The sequence below is a fragment of the Hippoglossus stenolepis genome, chromosome 19, assembly GCF_022539355.2.
Source record: "Hippoglossus stenolepis isolate QCI-W04-F060 chromosome 19, HSTE1.2, whole genome shotgun sequence".
Classification (NCBI taxonomy): Eukaryota; Metazoa; Chordata; class Actinopteri; order Pleuronectiformes; family Pleuronectidae; genus Hippoglossus; species Hippoglossus stenolepis.
The window spans coordinates 17840236-17862464 of NC_061501.1; the positions used below are offsets into that span (position 1 = coordinate 17840236).

General features: G+C 43.6%; 1 protein-coding gene across 4 annotated transcripts in view; it reads right to left on the reverse strand.

The window, feature by feature from the left end:
- The window catches only part of LOC118098936 (cadherin-18), a 135471-nt gene that overhangs the window by 52876 nt on the left and 60366 nt on the right, over window positions 1-22229 (reverse strand). For 3 of the 4 annotated variants that reach the window (XM_035143196.2, XM_035143194.2, XM_035143195.2), the window contains exon 3: window positions 208-783. In XM_035143196.2, the coding sequence (XP_034999087.1) occupies window positions 208-438 (231 nt within the window). In that variant the 5' untranslated portion in view covers window positions 439-783. Of the gene's footprint in view, window positions 1-207; window positions 784-18704; window positions 18951-22229 lie in introns of those variants that run through there. The other variant, XM_035143193.2, reaches the window with a different exon arrangement.

Below are 22229 nucleotides of genomic sequence, written 5' to 3' on the forward strand. Positions count from 1 at the left end.
GACAAATGAGAACAGCATTTCCACATCAGAGGAGGAAAAAGCATGTACAATGCCAACGTGGCAATCTACCTCAATGGAACAGCTTGTTCCTGCTGTAACCCACTTCTCAATAAACAAGAGGAGAGAGCTGTTCAAAAGCAAGTTCCCTGCATGGGAATCAAAAGATTTTTTGGTTTTTTGTTGCAATTGCAGTCAGTAAAATCCTACCTTTCCCACATACTGTGCTTTCGGTCCCATGTGTTCTTCTAAAACGAAGAACTGGTTCCAGATCCAGCCACGCTTCGGTCTGTGGTGCACCTCCGTCTCCCCGTTGGCCAGTCTGGTCTGGTTTCTGGACGGCACCCTGGAGGGGGCGTGGGGGCTCGCACCATAGCACCTCTGGATGAAGCAGAGGCACACCAGAAAGGGACAGATACAGGAGGTGGCGGATATCCTCATGGCGGCGCGCGCTTTTGTAAAGTTATCCCTGTATTCCGAGGTGGAGAGGTCCTCCCGCCACCACCGCCACAGCCACCACCACTAGCCACCGCTGCAGGCCCGTGATGTAGTCCAGGATAAAGAGGGATCTAAATCCAAACGAGGAAAACCGTGGTTCCGGTAGCTCCTCTAAGGTTCATGGCCCAAAAGCCGAAGGTTTATCAAAAAAGCAAGAAAAGCGCACGATGCGTTTACATTATGGAATTTCCCAGGCTGTGAGATGCTCCGCAAAAAAAAACACGGACGTGAACTTCTGGGTAGTTCTACCGAGAGCAGAGGTTAATCCCTGGAGCCATTCTGGATTTCCTGGGAGAGAGACAAGGGGAGAGAGAGAAACGCACAGTTAGAGATTAATGTGACGGATATAAGAAGCTAAATGTCCGCTAATTCCCTCCAATTAAATTGCAACTCATGAATCCTTTCAGATGAGGATGTGCACTTCAAACTGTCGAAAAAAATCCCCTGCTTCAGTATTCCAGCCATTTTTTCCCCCCCCATTATGCAGATGACACAAACTAGTTTGGACTTGAAGGAGTTATTGCTATTAAAGGGCCGTCCATGCCTATGAGGTCACATCCCTGTTTGGTGAGGGATGCAGCCACGTGAGGTCAGAGTCACGTATCAGAGCAGAGCAGCGTTGGCCCTGAAACTCAAAGGATGAGCTGGCTTCATTAAAACAGATCTGGGGAAGGAGGGGAAAAAAAAAAAAGGGTTGCATTTGTATGTTTTAACACAAGCGGGGCCGACTGCGAGGCTCAGTGTGCGCCTCAGCACGGTGAATAATAAGTGTGGCAGGAAGAAATACATTTACTATGATAAGCGCAGACATCAAGCCACTCAGACGTGGAGCGGAGGGTGATTTTTAGAACGCACTGGGATGGAAAAGACAGAGGGACACAGTTTTTCTAAATCAAAATTGTATATTGAAGGTGGCATTGAAGTAGTAAAAGAATAACTGCGAGCTTTGTCGGGTTCCTGTGTTAGCGAGCACTCAAGGGAAGCTCGTCCGGCGCCGCCTTTGCATTAAAACGTGCATTGCACCCCTGCAACTCCGCGGAGGCATTATGGAGAGTTAGATGTTATTTAAGTGCTGCTGAAGTGTGACATCGCTGCTCGCTGTTCACTTATTTTCCTTTTCTGATGAGAGAAAATTGCATCATTTGACCTTGCTGCTCTGAGACGCCTTTCAATGTGATTTAACAACGACTCAGAGTCTCATTAAAGTTGCTATGCGGGAAGATTAGACATCTTCCTTAAGAAGAGACCACGTCGAGGTGGAAATTGCATCGCTAGTAAAAGGCACACAGAACACTGCGACACAATTCCACCAGGCTCTGGTGATTACACTTTAAAACAAGTCGCACCTGCTGGGTGACAGAATATTCTCCTCTCAAAGAGCTTTCAGCCGTGTTGACTGTGTGATAAACACATCTACCCATTGCTCTTACAAGGGCTCCCCCTGAAAGTCACAGATGAAAACATCAGACCCCTCAGTGGACCGAGATTCCTCTCGTCGCTCGTTCCTTTCTTTTTTTATTTCAGTGTGCAGCTACTTCTGGGGACATCACGGTCCCCTGAAGTAGCTGCAGAGTTTTCCACTGCCTCCTGTTGTCTTGTCTGCTTGAAGCAGCAGCACCGTCCATTGTTAAGAGGTTAATAAAAACACAAAGATTTAATTTATTTTCAGGCAAAACAATTTGAGCAGCAACAAATATTTGATTTTGACTATTAATCTTCAAAGCTACAGAGACATGACTGATACTAACATATCGTTCAGGATGACCACGACACCGACTGACTGGTCCGACCAAGAAGTTGGATTTATTTTTGGAAAATGTGTTCTTCTAAACCAACTAATTCAAAATCCAAATAGTTAATTCCTTCCCTAATCTGCTGAAGCAGTAACGATTTTACATTTCTAAATCAGGCTCAAACTCTTCAGAACCCAAAGGATCCTCGATGAAATGGATAAAGGAAATGTTACGTTTCAACCACTAAAAACAAAACCTGGTACATCGAACCAAAGGATAGTGGGAGTCACAGAGTAAGTGGGGTGAATAACAACGGACCAACAACAATCTCTTTTCGCTGATTCCCACCAGCTGAGGTCTCAGGTGCAGCCCAGTGCTCCAGATGAGCTGGGGAACCTGTGACCTGGATTCTGATCTCCACATGATCTCTACGGCCACAGCAATGTGCTAATAAGAGGTTAGATAGTCTCTTGGCTAAATGCAAAGGGTAAAAACATGACACGGTCTTATGGTGACGACATGAAGGACAAGTTAAACCAGTGCTGACGCCATCCAGTGTGGTGGAGTATACGTGTAAAGCTTCTTTTAAAAGGAAACCACTTAATAACCACTGAATAATAACACAAAGTCATAAATTATAAAAATCAACACACATTTAGGCCCCTTTCTTCTAAATAATCATAATAAGAAGATGAAGTAAATACACGGTGGAATGGCGACTCGCAGCAGGAGAGTGGGTCGGCCGTTCAAAGTGCTGCAGAGTGGCAGCTTCGTGGGGATTACCGAAAGGACAAACACATGTATTTGATACTTAATAGGATATAAGAGCTGACAGACTTCAAAGGCCGCTGCTCACAATGCATGTGACAACATTAGAGCGAAACCTTAAAACCAGACGCTAATGCAACTTACCACTGTCGCACACTTTGAGGGATAATCACTGATTCTCTTTTATTTTGTGTGAATATAAATATTTGTACATATATATGGATTAAGATGTGTTTAGAACCCCCTGACTAATCCCCATGTTTTATATATCTTCTCTATGCAAATTATCCAGCTCAACTATATTTGTTGTTGACTAAGTGCAGCCGTCGTAATGGACAACACCTGCTGCTGGCTCCGGCTGCGCAAAGTCTGTTCCACCTCCACTTGGATTAAAGCAGCGGAGGATAAACACGCAGGCAGACACTGAACACGTGTAATCTGGAGAAAGATCCTCATCTGCATAGGTACAGCTACACCCACATCCCCCTGTGGCTGAGGGAACGATATCATGCCCTGCAGAGACGAGAGAGCGGAGTTCTTTTACGCCTTTTCTTCAAAAATCATTTCTTATGATTCAATAAAATCTTGATTCTACATTTGGAACCAATTTCCCTGCAAAGTCAAAGCACTGGCGAGAAAATTGTAGGTACCCGAGTGAGTCAGGCGGTGTGTGTGTCAGAATGAGAATATCTTTTTTTCAGTGGTTTCACTTTTGCCTCCTGGGGCTCTCTTCAATCAGTCTCCTAATTGTCTGATTATCATGCTGATTCTAAGCAAAATACATTTCAGGGAGCCATGAAATCAACAGCATCTGGCTCTGTCAATGGAAATAATTTGCCCCTTTTATGTTGATGATATTGTTTTGAGCAGCCTGCTGCCCACGGCATGTTTGTATATGTGCAGCGTTTAACAGGATGGGTTATGCACAGCGGCAGCCACTAGGATTTTTGGCAGGATGCACACAAGATGGCTGCGTTTACATGCAATTCTGATGGTTTGGTTGGTTCTGCTTTTACATATACTGTTAATACATGTGAGAAATTATAGTAATTTTCAACAAAAACTAATAAAGACATATAAATGGACGACATTGTTTCGACGCTAGATCTTTCCCACTGTTTTGCTGCAGTAAATATGCAGTCGAGCACCAACTGTCCCCAACCACTACAGTAATTTCTCCTGCCAGTAACCAGAAGGTGGGTGGTTTGAATCCCCCGCTCCTCTTGTCTGCATGAAGTGTCCTTGAGCAAGATGCTGCCCCTGACGACTGTGCCAGCTGTGTGTGGATGGTGTGTAATAGAGTGACTTGTAGAGTGAAGAGCTTTGATAAAAAATGAAGTAATGTGGATTTTACTAAATTTATTAATTGACTGATTAGCTGACAAAAACAATCAGAATCTATAATTTCAGAATCTATTTGCTGTGTTTCATTGTTTTATATACTTGTTTCTGCAGACAAACCACATAGACAGAAATACTGTGACGGAAAAAGTCAATCTCAGGGAATCAACACGGTGATGTAAACAATCCCAAGTGGAATAAGACTTTAGCTGGAGGATAGTCAGCAGTTCTCGCACGTAGCCGCAGCCACTGATGGCACAGCGGGAGGTGAAACACTTAAAAAGCCAGAAAGATAAAGTAAAACGAAACACGGCGAGAGAGGGAGCGATGTCGAGCGAGCGGCGGAGATGCAGGTTGGAACGGGCTCCCGTCACTCGCTGCTAATAGCTAATGTTTTGGCCTCCTGCTGCACGCTCACCCACTGCATTCGATTTCACAGCATCAGCTCTGTGCCGATGTCAAACAGCAGATAGCGCAGGACCGGGGCAGGTCAAAGCACATATCGCTGAACCTCTGTCTGTCGTCAGGCACAAAGAGGAGCAGCCAGGAGGAGAGACAGCCACGGCACAAAGACTCTGTTGACTGTGCACCTCGTCCGAAAAAGAACAAATACAAATATGTTTCCACCCGGTCGCGGGGCGGGTGCGTTGCCTGTAGTCTCGGGTAATGTTTCGCTGAGCAACGGTGAGTAAACAAGAGGATTAAAGTAAGTACAGGAAAATACAAACAGCAGAGGAGAAAATTAGTGACACGGCAAAATGCGCCGTGTTTGTCTGCAGCCGCTCTGTGAAATGTTCCTGAGGCCTGAGCACGGATGTGTGTTTTCTGCTGAATCAGACGCAGCTCTGCGTGCAGCTAAAAGGAAAACGAGCTTCAAGACCAATCCTGCATGTTCTGCTCTCTTCTCTACAACCATAAGAAAATGCATTTCTTATCGTAGGCGAGATGGTTTTACACATTTTGGAGTTCACGGACTGCAACGGGGAAAACAGGATTTTGTCCAATATGATTAAACACAGTAAATCAACATGTGTACATTTGTCTTCCATCAGAGATTTGCCATTATTTCACGACTATAGTTTTATATGCTTTCTGCTGTGATGTAATGACGTACCCTGGTGTTTACTTTGCAGGATTAGCTACAAACAGATTACGAGTGCAGTGCCCGTTCTAAACCTGCCTGTGTGCAATGAACCTTGACCTGTGGTGATGCTGGATGCAGGTTTCCCATTGAGCCGCAGCAAGTAAAGACCTGCTGCTGGACCCTGAAGCTGCGGCACCACTACTGCCTGTTTAGTCAAAGTATATATTCATATTGAACTCATCACATCCGTCCAAATCGCACCAAATTCAACCCTGCGCTTGGTTTTGGTTTTTGAGAGGCGAGCCACATACAGACTGAGATTTCCTGGATTGTTAGACGGACATATTGCTGTAAAAATATCACACATATCACAGAAGAGGATTTTATTCTGAATCACTCGCTCACTTTCAGTTCAGAGCTCTGCACAAGCATTTGTTCCAGTGAATATCGACATAAACCTGCAGAGTTAGTTTTCATTATCAGTCTGAATCAGTCATATTTGCACAGAGAATCATCATTTGGTTGGTTTTGATCATTATTTTGATCTTATTTGGATTTTAGACCCAACAAATGTTCCTGCATCTAAACAATGTCCGGTGATAGTATTAAATATTCATGGTTTGCATTGTATATGTGCTTTGGAACTAAATGCCTCATGCATTCCTTCCCTGGTTCACTGACAGTCATATCAGTTTGTCAGAGCTGTGATTGATCTGTACCTGTTCTGTATCGAGCTCCTCTCGCCCGGAGTCCTTCTTGGGAGATCTGACCCGACTCGTTGTTTGTGAAAGGAAGCAGATTAGTCTGATCAGCTTCTCGAGCCAGACAATCCCCTGAATGTGTGGCACACCCTGGAGGTTCCGTGAAATTGGAGGAGACAAAACAGGTTGGAGAGCGGTGCCAGCGATTCAGGTGGCTTAGCCCGGCAGACTGTGGCATTTCCCATCTTAGGAGGAAACGCACAGTGAATCACGACTGATGGACTGGATTGTTTTAAGTGGCTCCACAAATACTGTCTTTTTTCAGCTGTCATCTCTGTGTGAGGTTCGTGAGATACACAGCTGGGTATGATCACCTTTCGTTTTTCATATGATTCAGATCTCGTCAGGTTCATATCCCCCACAGAGGATGCGATGAAGGTTTTGTCCACACAGCCACATTAAAATAGCTTCCACTGATGGAAGCTGTCTGTCGGGATCACAGTTTTTGTGCTGGTGTTAAAACCCTTGTTTCACCTTGAGGATATTTTTGGACCGGAAACTAACTGCATCCCGGGAAACAACAGAAAATGTGTTGTTGATGAATGTTGGATGAACAGAGATCTTCCCTGGAAAGGATGGAAGGCATTTTGTAATTTTAAATATATGTGTTAGGAAACTCGAGTGACACCAAGGCCCAGGCTACATCTAATTGTGCACACTTATAGAAGTCAGTCCCCTAAACGTGCCAATTTGTTTGCAGTACATCCTCAAGTGATTCCTTAATCCTGATCCAGATTAGCACACCTCATCTTTCCACCTAGTTTCGTAGTAATCCATGCAGTAGTTTTTACATACAGGGTCGGAAACACAACATCCTGGGTGGAGGTAAGGACCAATAGAGCACTGACTCTTATCTGAGTACAGGGTCTCATGCTGTTACTATAGTTACTATCACTTAGCGTCAGATCTGAAACGTTTCAGGTGCAGAACCCTGGCGTCACGGCTGTTCGTCTATTCCCTCAGTCACGGCTTGCAGGAGCCACCATCGCTGCAGCAGCCTCCTCGTACCTGAACGTGTCCACAAACCCAGAGTCTGAGGGATTAACTAACTTTAGAGTATATCCTCTGTGTGAGTGTATTAGCTAATGCAAACATTTAAACACCTTGTTACTATGGAGGTTTCTAAGTTCTTGGTAAATATAACTGCTACATGGACGGTATCGATCGCTGTTATATCCACGGATCAGGACGGTCAGGACATTAAAACTAACACTGTGATTAATAGTGGATCCCTGCTCACCTGATAAATCATTAATGACGAGAATATTAATGACGTTCTCGAAAAATGTGAGGGGAGCAGATCTGCGGTTTGCTGCAGCTGCTCGTCTGAAATATGAACCAGCAACTCGTCACACGTTCGCTTCACCTTCAAGCCCCCCCCCCCCACCACCCAAAACTAATGGCACCAATCTCATTTCCTACCTGCTCCTGCTCTACACTACAACTCCACTCCATTTAACGAAAAACACATTATACCTCAATTTAAGCACCTTCCCAGCAGCAAATGATGGATTTTTTTTTTCCTCTCACTCCAAAGTTAACTCGAGCTCTGTATTCCAACACCTGCAAAAAATACGACTTTCATCACGTTGCATAACCCAGGACGTTCGACAGAAAACAACTTTGAGGTCGTCTAATAATCACGACCCCCACTACCCTCGACTTGTCTCCTTGTCAAATAGACATCTGAGGAGCTGGGACTCAGCGCTGTCTTCTCGCCTTGAAAGTGAAAATAATTTAGCTTTAAGGCTTCAGACAATACAAATGTCTGGGTGACATTTTAAATGAAAATGGAAAAGTCAGGCTGTCAAACACACTTGTGCTCCCGGGTATGAGGACAGTTGAAGGCCTCGGTGTAAACTACAGCCCCAACGACAATTTGTTGCAATCAAACTCTTATAACAAACACCTGTCATTGAGGCTTGAGGAGAAATCATAAATAACTATACATAAAAAGAAAACAAGTATATCTAAATATGTAGAACTTGAAATAAGAAAATAAACAATCTTGCAAATTATAGGTTTTCATGTTGGAATATATCAGCAAACATAGACGCTATGTTTGAAAAAAGCATCTATCGAATAAAACCAATATAATATTGTATACAGTATATTTATTTATATATATATATATATATATATATAAACACTCAAGGAAATACAGAACTACACCAAAGTTACTAACTCTTCAAGATCTAAAATTAAAAATATGTCAAGATTGTAACATCTCCCTCGTGGACAAACAAAAATCCTGAAACACAACAGACAAATTCTCCAACCTTGCATTTCTGTCTTTCTCAATACACTTGTGGGTAATTAAAAGCAATAAGCAGCAGGCTTTTAAACACAGATTAGGCCGGAAGGTAATTAGGCCCATTGCAGTAATGACTCCCACTGAGTCTGTGGGCAGGATGGTGTGTCAGTCACCCCCTCCCACCATGTCTCCCAAAGTCAACAGCAACTTGTCCTTCCAGCGCGCTACCGTCCAAACGCCATCTGTCTTCACGCTCAGCTTTGATTACCACAAACCCAAAACGCAGCGCACCTCACACAGCTTGGCCGAGCCAAAGGTTTCCAAGATGAGAGCCTCCGATGGGTTCATCTCCTCGTGTTTACATGCCAAGTTAAACAACCTTAATTATTTTTGTCAGGGAGGAGTTCATCCTCAATTTTTTTCCCCCTTCAAATTAGAAAAACAAGCCCGCGCTCGACATCCCCGCTATATGTTGTTTGGCTGCTTAATGAGAGCTGGGCGGAAGAAGGAAAATGTCCCATCTGTTGTGTGTTTAATGGCTGAATTCTTGAGCTCTCATCACACAGGATGGAGCAGACAGCACCCATCTGCCGGCCACTGCAGGGAGAGAGAGGACGCGCTTTTTCAACTTGCATCATCATCATCATCATCCTCCTCACCATCATCTCTCCGCTCCGACCGCGAAACGCTGCCGCACAGCATCCAGACACGGGTCGGTCAAAGTGACGTGCACGAGGCAAACGGCAAACGCTGGGATGCAGCGCTCCAACTCGAGATTATTCATCATTTATGGATTTATCTTTTGATTTATTTATTGAGTTAATGAATTCATTGTTCTGTAAAATGTAATGTCATGAAATGTGAAACTTTTGAACGAGTAAGCTAATTGCTTGGTTTTCTTGTAAACCACTTTTAGGACAATTTTAGATGTTTTGGCACATTTTATTACTTAAAAAGTAATTAATCAAAAGTTACTTTAGTTCCACACTTAATTTTGATTGGTTTTTGATTATCCACATAAATTCTTCTCTCGAACAAATTGTCGTAAACAAAGATTGTATTTCAAGATAGATCACATGATGTCTTCCTAAAGTAAGTCCAAAGCGTCTCGATTCCCCTGGTGGCTGAACGCAGCCTCACCTCCTCCATGTTCGTGATGGAACGTGGAAACTCCAAATTACATCACTGGTGCAAGGTGGCAACATTCCTATCTTGGATATTTCTATTACATTAGATATTTCTATTGCACAATCCACCATCGGGTTGCTTGGAGATCTGTGAATCCACAGACAAGCCGAGCACAGCGCTGCAGTCAACGGCTCTGGATCAGGAGGAAAGACCCCAACTGGGCCCCAAGTGTTTAAGGACACACCCAAGTCTGTTCCGTCTGTGGTGGGCCTGTCTTAGCAGAGGGGGTCTTGTGATAAAAAGGCTGAATCACCTGATGACGTGAAGGTACACAAGTGATGAGAAGTCCCTAACATCCGCTGGTGGTTGTCAACCTAACATCCAGCTAGTGCAGAAGACTTTCAAACATATTCACCATCTTGTCCTTGTTCCAGAAAGGCTTCACTGTTGGATAGTAAATGTTCCCCCTCATTTTAGGGCTAGTGACAGTATAAATCAGGTCATTTACTTATATAGGGACTCAGGTTGGGCCACTTGTTTACAAATGGTTACCCATGAAGACATGAAATAATTTTGCAGCCATCTAAAAACAATAAAGATCACAAAATCCTCTAATTTAATAGGCGCATTGTCTTAATAAATGACTTCAATGATTAATGAGTTGTAGCAATTGTTGATAAATTTCCACAAATCAATGAAGTGACTAATCCTTTCCGCGCCACTTGGGCGGGCCTCTAGTGCTTTCGGGATTGAGGTCGCCCGGCGCCGAACGGAACAAGAGGAAAAAAGCGACCAGGTGGATTGAGAATGAAAATGTATTCATATCCCCTGCAGCACTTGGTTCTCTTCATGTCTGCGAAGTCTAAATTCGGGGCCGAGGCAGTTTGGCAGGCTTCACACTTTTCGCACATGCTGAAACACACAGAGCAGGTGGGTCTTACAACAAGGAGAGGGCCCCTGTGCTCTCATCCACAAAGTAGGGCTGAGGCTATTCACATTAGCATTTCATACACAGATAAGCTTGCTTTCCCGCTGCCAGGTAGATTCCCTCATGAGAGGTTGAAGTGCAGGAGATTTGGGGGCTTCGCAGATGCTCGCCACGCTGCTCTTCAGGTGCCAACAGAGGCTCGTGGGAAAGAGAGTGTGTGTGTGGGGGGGGGGAATATGCCACCTCATTGTCCAAATAAAGAAAAAGCTGGTGATGCAGACGACAGGGAGAGAAGAAGGGGAAGGATGAATAGTCGCGGGGGAAGTGTGAGGAGAAAACACAGTATGTTGTGTGGGCCGGGGGAGTCGTGTTTTCACACTCACACAGTTTTTATATTTCTCTCGATGTATTTTTACCAACACTGTCAAAATGTAAAACCTGCTGCAGCATCGTGAGAAAAACAAAGACAATCAGCTATTCACAGAAACCTGTTTCTGGCCAAAGTGAGAATCACGACTTTCTCACTTCGGACTCAGATTGTGATTCTCTCACATTTCTGTTTCTCCAAATCACCGGTTCGTCTTCTGGTTCCGTCTTTAGTCTTTCACTGTCGTACTTTAACAGATTGTTTTGAGGAGAGATTTGAGTACTGGGTCCTCTGAATAAGTGCAGTGACATTAAACAAACTCATATTCATTGATCTCTTGACAATCTCTGACAAGGAGTTAGTGTTTTAATTTGAATTTGTTTGTTAGTCAGCAGGATCACACAAAAACTACGAGACACATCACGACAGAACTTGGTATAAGGATGTGATATTGGTCATAAAAGAGCCCATTACATTTTGGTGCAGATACGGATCAGGAGGCAGATCCAGGATTTGTTTTCTTCCAAATAAAAATCAGGATCTAGTGAATTCAAATTGAAATGTCTAGTCGATAAAATGCCCGTCTCTGACTTCTTTCAGTTGATGGTTAATCAAAATTAAACTGTGTTTGGTTGAGTTCCAGGAGCCATAAGAACTGTGAGCAGCCGTAATAGAAGAAATGGTCAGTCTGACTTGTTTATGAACTTTATAACTGCATTTGTGAATTTGACTTCACTGCCTGTGCCTCTGTGGCGTTGGACTCGTCTGCCGGCGCTGGACCGGCTGACTCACTCTGGCAGATCCTCGTGTATTCTCGCACTCCCGAGTATTTTAACTCTTTCGAATGTGTGTATTTTTGGATTGTTGATGTGTGTAGGTGTGTTGTCTACTGTCTGTTTGTGTGCTTTGTTTCAGGACTCAACGCCTTATTTGGACAAATGAACTGTCCTGAATTGAATTTAACTCAATCACAAGCTCCCGTCGCCTTTGAAAAGCCATAAATCTACAACAAATTCAATTTGATGGCATCAAAGACTAAGAAAACCTTGTCTGACAAGTGTGAATATTGTGAATACTTGCCTTAGTATGTACTTACACAATTAAAGATTGTATCCGTCAGTTAACTCATAAATCAATTGACTTTTCAAATCAACAAATGTGTGAAAACTTATGATGTTGCATGTTGTTAACGTCCTAGAAGTCTAAGACCTGGCAATCGGAGGAAAATGGATTCTTAATGATGTGGAGAGTTTGTATTTGTGTTTTACAAACAAGCTAGAACAGGATTAAATTGCTCTTTCTGGAATTTATGAGCGATAGATCTCCAACCACATCCACATCCACACTATCAATGTCATTCAAACAAGTGGTTTTATCCCCATAAACATAAATAAACACTGGTTTTAGTAGCGACTGCTTGTCTAGATTAAAAATGATGGCTTCTGACCCAGGTTTTCTGACTCTGTTCAAATTCATTTTCCGCACACAGAGAGCTGCTTGACACTTTGGCACGAGGCTTGATGGTTTGGCAGCAGTGCCCGAGCTCACCAGCAGAGTACTCGGGGCAGGGAAGCGGCCAGATGTTGTTACAAAGTGAATGGTTCAATCACAGTTCTGGAGACGGTTCTAAGGAAATCTGCTCGCACACGACACGACCCAGCTGGAACACTCACAGCGACGGAGCCACTGCCTGAATTAAACAGCGATTTCCGTTCATTGTGAAATGTAGTAAATGTGCGAATGGAAAAGATGCGTGTTCGCATTATTCTCTATCCTGCACATACACTAAAAGAATGTCACCATATTTAGGTCAACTATTGCTGTGTTTTTTTAATAAAATTCATTATTGACCCCAAAGCTTTTGCAGACATTTTTTAAGACGTGTTATTAAAATTCCCGCTGTCGTCCACGCAGCCCCCCCTCCCCCCGGGCTCGCCTCTCATCCACCTCAGATCTGTGAATCAGTAGGGACGCCCTGTCCAGCTCACGCCCCTCCCCCCCCGATCACTCTCATAAATCGTTGACATGGTCCAATTAACATCTATCTCACATTTCCACATCCCGGAGATGCACGTGAAGGCTGAGCAGCTCTGACAGGCCCACAGCACACTAATGTTTTATCAGTGAGACACATCAGGGTTTCTTCTTTGCACCGGGACACCGACGCTACTGACATGACAGCACACTCTAAGGCTTTTGTATTAGAGTCCATTGAGAGCAATATTTAAAAAGGTAGTTAATGTAGCACAGCAGTTGTGTAATATTATAAATAATTCATGTGAGGAGTTATCTTAAACTACTGCTCATAAAACCACCCGTTGTTGACACAAAGAGGAATCAGGCAACATATCTTATTAAGAAATATTGAGTGAAAGTAATTACTTTTTTTTAGATTTCTTTTGCAACTTTTTGAAATATAGCTCAAGAAAACAAGTTTAATCTGAGTTTTGTATCAACATGTCTATTTATTCTGTGTACATCGCCGGGTATGAAAGTGTTAGCGAAATGCCTAAAGCTCAGAATGTAAATCTAGAGGGGGGATAAGTATGATGAAGGATGTGCCCAGGTGAATAAAAACACAGGCGCCTCCTTGAAGAAGCTGAAACCTCCCGAATGTGACCAAAAGGCAAATCCACAAGCCCGACGCTTTTAAGCAGGGAACAAAATAAATACTCAGAGGCCGCCTGCAGGATCCCAGGCAGACACGCACAGCGATTACATAATGACGGTTCGTCCTTAAGAAGCTATTTAAAACAAGGAAAAGTCTCTGAGCAAACACTCACAAACGTGACATGGAAATCCACCCCCCTCCCTAATAGGACATTAACTATTCATGCAGCATATTGGCAATCAAACAGCTTTGTCTTCATGGGCTTGCAGAGACACTCTCAAACTATGGACAAATATGCAGATAGGGAATATTCTTATCTGTGTCCCACTGCAGCAGCAATTTCATTCCTTTTTTTTTTTTCACTTAACACATTTTTCTGCTACATCAAACTTTAAAGCCACTGCATATTTTTTTTTCTTGTCTGCATTTAGATCAAGCATCCCTGCAAAACTAATTTAAACTAAGCCTGTTTTTTTATTTTTAATTTTTGTGTTAAATCAGACTCATCTCCAGCAGAGCAGTGCGACGTGTTGTTCAAATGTAGGACACGTTGATCTACTTATCATAAATGACACGTATATTGAAGTCAGTCGTCACATCTTTGAAAAACATCGTCGTATATTTATCATGGATGAAGCCATCACAAACTGGATATTTATGATTCATGAAGAATTACGACATTTTCTGGGTTTTAACGCGGCCGACTTCGTCATTTATTGTGTTTTGCTGAGGTCAAAATGCTGCAGTCTCATAAAAATGCTCCGCCATGATCAAACTTCCTTTTTATAATGCTGGGGTTGTTTTTTTGTTTTTTTTAAGGAAATGCTTTGCCGCCCATTCGTCACTGCCAGTGAGGGCAGGAGATGAATCATTCTAATGTTGCTCTCACTGAAGAAACCCACAGTGCAATAATGCCACAGAGCGCTCTGCGCCCCACTGTAAGCAATGAAAGTCAAAAGAAAAAAGAATGGAGATGATAACAGGCCAGAGAGGACTTTATTCTCCTCTGTGTATTAATATGTTTGGTAAGTGTGGATTAAATCAGGACGAGGTTTTGCTGATTAACGTTTTTCCTCCTCCAAGACAAGTGAAATGCCTCCAAAGGTGTTATCATTTTCAGACTGATTACCATGTGCCTCCACGCCACCTCCCTGGCTGATGAGTTCATGGAAAACACCCTCTGGCTCTGACCACGTGACTCCTGATTGGCCGTTACCGGTCGTCTGGCAGCCTATTTAAGTCCATGGGACCATATGGTCTGTGAAAGGCCTTGTTCAGACTGCCAGCTCAAATCTGTCCTCTGTGTGCGCATGTCCACATCGTCTCCAGGTTGATGTTAGACAAACTGAACTGCAACAAAACACAAGATACTTGAAAATCAGATCCAAGATGGTTGGAACTGCATTTCCAATAAGTCTGAACACTCAAATAGGATTTCAAAGCGTCTCCGGAGTCAGTCACAACTCAAGATAATCAAGAAATGGATCTAGTTTGTTGTTTTTTTCTATTGGTTTGTGGAAATGTGTTCTAGATTGCTTCAATGCTCGATTCTCAAGAAGGAGATATAATGGGCAAGGTATAGCAATGGAAAATGCTGAGTATTGATATTTAGATGACATTTGAAATGTCCACATTGAAGGACAAGAGTGTGTCTGATCACTTCTATCTGGATGTACATGATGGTGACAGATCAACTGCATTGATAATTCACAATAAGTCTTGAACATTTTCCAGCTGTAACAATTACTAATTGTCAGTTTAACTATAGGTCATACAGGAGTGTTATGAAAACGACCTTGTTAATGTCTAAACATTGAATATTTGAGTCTTAGACACAGAAGTTCTCCATTTCTATGATTCCCTTATGAAAGGCTGCAGAAACAATTAACTTCTTTCAAGATCCATTATGTGAATAATGTCTAATTCTGTGCAGCTGTAGGTTTTCAGTGAGGCTGATTCACTGCAGATTGGAGGAGCAGTGACGAGGCAGAAATACAATTAGGTTAAAGAGAGATTTCCTCCAAGGTTTATTTTTCTGTTCCGAAGCAATAATGTGTAGAAATAATTTGGTCAAAACATAAAGGTTGATCCTTGAAGTTATTTTTTATTTAACTCTGTTTATCCTCAATCTGAGACACGGTGTGTGTGTGTGTGTGTGTGTGTGTGTGTGTGTGTTCATGTGTGTGTTCGTGTGTGTGTGTGTTCGTCCACACTCCCACCAGAGAAGCATGTCTGATAAGAAATCTAATGACAAAAATTCGATGCGTCATTTATCTCTAAACGCCACCGAATCCCATCACAGCGCTGCATTAGAAGCAGGGGATTATTTCACCTTGTCTCATTCCTGGATTTGGAAGAAGATGGCATCGCTGATGAGACTGATCATCGCCAGTCGCCTTTTTTCAAAGCTACTCGCCGAAAAAAAGCCCTAAATTGTCGGTCCCTCTCTTGGCAGACGCAGCCAGTGAATGACCAGTTTTCAGTTTGCGGCCTGTGAAGAGACTGTTAATGTTTGGATGAAAGCATGATTTATCTGTTGAATGGCCCTTTGACTGCGCTGTTGGGACAATGAGCCACTGTTCTTTTTCCCTTTCTGGACTTCTAGTGATACGTTTAAAAAACATTACGGCCTCCATCCCCCTGTAGCCACCTGCAGTGAGCCATTTTCTGCTTGGACCATGATGTCTTGTGGTTTTGAGATAGATCTGGAGAAAGCTTTGCTGTGTGATGTTAATATGTTGAGCTCCAGCTGGTTATCACGCTGGTTATCACGCCCCTGATAATTAATCCCCATCATAGATGTCCATTTTCAGCCTTGATTGGCCAGTCTGGTCAAAAAGGAAATCTGAATTTGGCTTTTCAGAATCCAAACAGCCACAATGTGTGGTCGAGAACTAAGCCCAGCTTGACTAATGATGCTCGGCATTATGCAGCGTGTAAGACGCTTTCCTCAGCTGCAGACATGCTGCCACGACTGACTGATAATTGCACAGTCGCTCACAGTTGAGTTGACACAACACTTCAGGGTAGAGTTCATCCAACTGGTGTCAAATCAGATAATCCAGTGATCAACATGTACAGTTTGGCCTTTATGCCCATAGTGCTGTGTCTGCATCACGCAGGGATATTCAACCACCACAGTCTGGAAGTGAAACAGACCATTTCTGTGTTTACAGAGATTAATAATGTAATTAGCTCCGTGCCCTTTTCAAAGGGGAAAACATCCACAGGCCTGCAAACACACATGTTGTTATATCAAGGAGCATCTTTATCCTTTCAGACCATCTGCAGTTCACTTCGGTTGACTGCCGGGCATCTGCTGACCCTGTGAGGATAGATGGGTAACTCCAAGGGAAGCCTGCAAGTCGGGGGTGCAAGAAGAACCAGATAAAAACTTCCAGTAGGTTAAATGATTCAGCCTTTTAATTAAGTTGGTGTTAGACTATCTGACCAGCGGAGGAGCCAAACAATCAATCACAACTTAACATTTAAGCCATTTACCGGACTAAGCACATTCCAAGGCCTATTTCAGCTTTGCTAACTTGTGATTGGTTTTTGTCATCTTTAATAAAAACTACTAAAATGTATAAAGGAAAGAAAACTCATCTCATGCCACCCCAGTTGAGTGAAGGCCAACATCCCTACTCCACTGAGCTTTCGCAGTTTTTAATTCTTTGTCGTTGCAGCTCCTATTTTCCACTTTGGAAAATTTAGAGAACCACGTCCATGGAGGTCAGAACGTCAACACAGGCCGCTTCTGTAACTGCTTTGTGATTTAAATTGAAAGTTTGGGTCAGTCGTCTCGTGGCGCCGCACATTAAACATGCGAGGGAAAGCGTCTGGTAAATGGCTCGTACGTGGGGGAAGATTGACGTGATGGGTTTTCAGCAGAGGGGCCTGCCCGTCGGCCTGTTATGCTTGTTACATATTGTCTGTCACTTCATTTCCTGGTGTTCAGACGAGTGGTGGAACTAACCAACCGTTGCCTGAACAGTTGATGAATCATTCAAGGTAATAAATCAAAGGGGAAAATATCAAATATGTGCATCTGTGAACATTTGGGGATTTCCCCCTTGTAATCTAATACCCTCTGTTTCTTATGGAACAATGTGATGGACGTGAGGCTACCCAAAGGAAACAAGTGAGGGATGAACTGATCATCGCCTCTTGCTGTCCACTGATACACAGATACATCTCTAAAACCAAAAGGAATAGAACCAATATCTTCCCCAGGCCCCAATTCAAGGAAACAGAAAAACATCCGAACTTCTCCCTCAGCACAGATTTTCCCATCATACGTGTAAATAACATTTACTGCATCGCTGCCACAGCCCAGAGCAGCAGCAGCAGCCTGCTGGAGCTTCTCTGTGAAATGTTCACAGCTTGTTCTTCCCCACGCGCACTGTGGCCCAACAACACGCCACTGAGTCACATGACACTTGACATCTTCCTCTTAAACATTTTGCAAACACATCAGAGAAGGTGAGCACCTTGCAAAATAACAAACGCACTGCTCGAGACTGGCAGCCATTCAGCCCCCCCTCTCCCTGTGCTCACCAGAAGCCAATCAAAGCAACATTAACAGGGACAGCTGAGCATCTGGCACTTGGCTCACGCATCTTGGCACAAACACACAAACACACACACAGACACACACACACACACACACACAACTGTCAAAGCATTTCACAGATTGCAATGACTGAGGCATTCACTCAAAACGCGTCTGTGCGTTTTGGTGCAGCGATAGAAAAGCTCGGCTGCAGTCAATGAGTGGACTCCTGTTTCCTGCAGTGCGCGTAAATTTCAGTCTGGCTACACTGGTGCGGCAACACGCAGCGCAGGAATCGGATAGTCCCCCAACTCCCACTCTGCTCCAGCAGCCCCTGCCTGTCGTGCACAACTCCACCGAGCCGCCGTGGGCACCGACACCCCCGGGAGACAGGAGCGAGGCGCGCCGGAGCCCGAATGGAACCAATACGCGCTCCGTGCAGCCAAAGACCTGACCGAGGGAAAGTGCGCGCACTTCTACTTCGCCTCCCTGGTGCCAAATGTTCACGAGGCTGAAACGCAAACGCGCACGAGACTCCTATTTGTTTCCCAGTTGCATCAAACACAAGTCCATCAAAAGGCTGTGGCACACGCCCGCGCCACGGACCATCCTTACGCACGGGCGAAAAATTAAAAAAAACTTGCAGGATGATGCATTTAACAAACTTACTCATCCGTCTTACCTGTCCTCGCGCACTGCCCTCACGCGCCAGCAGATTCAACGGCGAAAAGCGTGCGCGTGTTTGAGTTTGTTCCTCATCCTCTCGTCTTTTTGCTCCTGGTCCATCGTCCCTGTTTTCACTCCTCTCCTCCCGCCGCTGTCATCCTCTCCGGGGCAGAGCTGGACTGCGCTGCTCGCCGAGAAGCCGATACTCACCCCCTTCCTCCCCCCCAGTGCGTGTGTATGCGTGTGTGTGCGCGGCAGGCAGGACGAGCCGAGCCCATGCAGTGCGTGTGCGCGGATCTCTCCCTGCCGAAGCATCCTCCAATCCTGCCCGGCTACTGCGGCGGCTCAGGCCGAGGCAGGCAGCGGATTGGTCGGTTCTCACATCAATCCTCGGCCCGGACCGGCCTCCCTGTGCCTCCCCTCCACCTCCACCTCCTTCTCTCCATTATCTCCCTCTCCTCCTCCTGCTCCTGCCTTTCTCTGTTAACACGTGATTATAGAAGATAGGGATCAGGGAGCGATATGTTATCCCCATCTCATTTTCTCTCAGAGACAAACACCTTCCCTGACTGTCCCAGTAGGATTCAGAGCACCGGTGACTGTGCAGAGAACTGCTCTGCAAGAGGGAGAGGAAATGTGCTTCAAAACAAGAGGAATGTAACTTTAATTAGCCATAAAAGTTTGACTCATCCAAGCATGAGAGCCTGTTGGGACTTAAAACTGCTCTAAATGTTGCACTAATTTTTTCTTCTGTTTCTCATTTCAGCAACAAAACTTGGAAATAAATGTGTTAAACTTTTTCAGCCTTGAGCGTTAAACTCAGTTTTTTTTTTTTTGTCCTGAATCATGAGCGTCAAATATGGGAATATTCAACACTTTTTAGTTTTAAAAACACACAGTTCAATATGAATAGTGATTTCAAGATGTCGCTGTTTTCTTGTAGTCTTGTGGAGTCTTGTAGTGGGGCCATGTGAGAATCCACCAAATAATTAACCACAAGCAACATGTCACCCTTCACTTTCCTGTTGTTGTGAACAATCTCCTGCTGTGTTCTTCTTATTTGAAAGGTAAAGTCTGGATAATGTCCGGAAGCAATTGTCTGGACATTTTCTGAACATTTGTATCTGTAATCAGCTCATGTGGGTCATGGGTCAAGGTTAAGGATATGAATATTTCATTTAAAACCATTAATAACATGTAGGGAACTAAACCTAGGGGCAATGTTGAGCCTCAGCTACTTTATTTTGAAGTTTGTGTTTGAGGAACAAATATAATTGAAGCCCAGATTGGTGGTTTCACATGTCTGGAGGCCTACACCTGTATGAGACATCAGTTATTTATTTTTCTAGTTCTGGTTTCCAAATCCATTGAAATATTCAGAGTGAGTCTTCCAACCAAATCTTTTTTCGTGTTTTAAATACGAGGTATCTCACTGGTCGAGAGTCAGGAAGAGTTGAGCGTTACTTTCATCCTTCACAATCTTAATAGCGCCATCAGCAAAGTGCGGCTCCCAATTACTCCGCTGAGTTAAGAGGAGGTAGAGGAGGGAGGTCAACATCTAAGCAGCAGGATCCAGGGGAAAAATAATATGAAGATTCACAAAGTTAAATTTACTCGTGTGGCCCTTCCCTGCACGAGTAAAGCTCTAAAGATCATTTATGCAAAGTAGTTTGAGCTTTTTGGGAGATTTGAACATGTGTTCTAAGTTCACGAGGTCAAACCTAATACTCAGATTTACATTTCTAAAGACAGAGGACACAGGGGCGCAAACGTGGATATGGTTTCTCATTGGGATTTGTTCTCATAATCATAAGTAACTGAAAGCTTTTTTTTTTTTCTTTTATATATTAAGTTTAAATAAAGGTGAGTCCGCAGTCGAGGTGCGCAAATGATGCACCGAGTCGTTTGTTTCCAAAATGTTTCGCAGTGGCCTCTAAGATTCAAAACTGTATCTGCAGCCATGTATGCATCTATAAAAACACTTTCCTTCCCCGAGTGTCGAACACATCTGGTGTCACTGACAGCCTGTCACAGGGTCGGTTCCCCTGGGGCATTTCAATGATTTTCACTGTCTGGTCATAATCTGACTGGGGACCCAAAGCACAGACTCACAATCACACTGTGGCGAGGACGAGCAATATCACAGTGTGTGCGAGACCTTATTTTGAACAGCTCCGTGTTCACCTTCATGCCACAATAAGAGAGGAGTGTCGACATGAGCCACAGCAAAGTGATTTAGTGAGACCAGACTGAATGAAGAGGAAAAAACGATGTAATAAAATATGCCTTTTATTGTAAGCACGTCTTCGCTTCCTCCCATTATACAAAAATCAAGCCAAAATTGATCAGACACAGTTGCTGCCATCTTGGCTGGACATATAAGCTTCAAGGTCCCGTAACACAAGCGCTCGACCAATCATGAGCCAGTCTGACCTGTCAATCATGACACTCCGCCCTGTTTTTATAGCCTCAAATAACTAATTATAACCAAACATATCAGAAAAGGATAGGAAACCATCATTGTGTTAAATTTATTTGATGTGTAATTTGACTTTTTAGTTTGATCCATGTCCCATCTGCTAACATGGAGGAGTTGAGTTTTACGACCTATACTGCAGCCGACCACAAGGAGGCAATATCATGTCTTTCATGTTTATCTACAGTCTATGATTTAACTAACTCAGGCTGCTTCTGCCACAGCATCTTTTAGTTAAACTCTTAATATTATGTTTAAGAAATTACCCTGATTACTCTTCGATTTGACTGGATAAACTATTTTGCAGCGGACAGATGTTGCATACAGCACATTCCAACTGCTACAATTCAATATGTGTCCGACTGATGAGAAACCACTTCTCTACAGAGCAGAGGTTTGTTATGATTGGATCGATAATTGGAAAAAGCAGGTTTGAAATTTGTGCAAAAGTTTCTGGTGCCATTTACTTTTGAGAGTGTTTTTAGGTCCAAATATATATTTCATTTAAATTGTTTGCTTTCACTTTGGAGTGTGTAGCTTGCAGTAAAGTTCCAGCCTGCACAACTTCTCTCAACTGCTGATGGATAAGATGATGTATAATGGATGGAAGGACCATGACCAGGAAAACACTTGTTTCTGATTGGCCAGTAAATGTGCTGTAAAAATAAGATTCCTGAGACATAATTCTGATCAGACAATCACCTGCTGTCTTGAATCAGATGTTAAGCTGCAGGTTTTCCTACCACACATGTTATTTTAAACAATAATGCACGCTGAATGTGTCCTGATTCAGAAAATATAATATCGTAGTTGTGTAATATTGGTTATAAAGTCTCTAGTATGTACTAAAGCTATTCTGTTTACATATAAGTGGTGTTTTAAACCTCTGACATTTATTTTTTCTTGGTTTCAAGACAGTCACCTTCTGCATCCGACGCCTCAGCTCGGCTGCTCCGTGTTTCCTAGCGTCCGAGCCCAATTGCCTTGTTTTGAAACCCGTCTTCGGCAGGTCGCTCTTATTTCTTGACTTTCACTCTTTCCCTTTTCACCCCCTTTTTGTTTCTG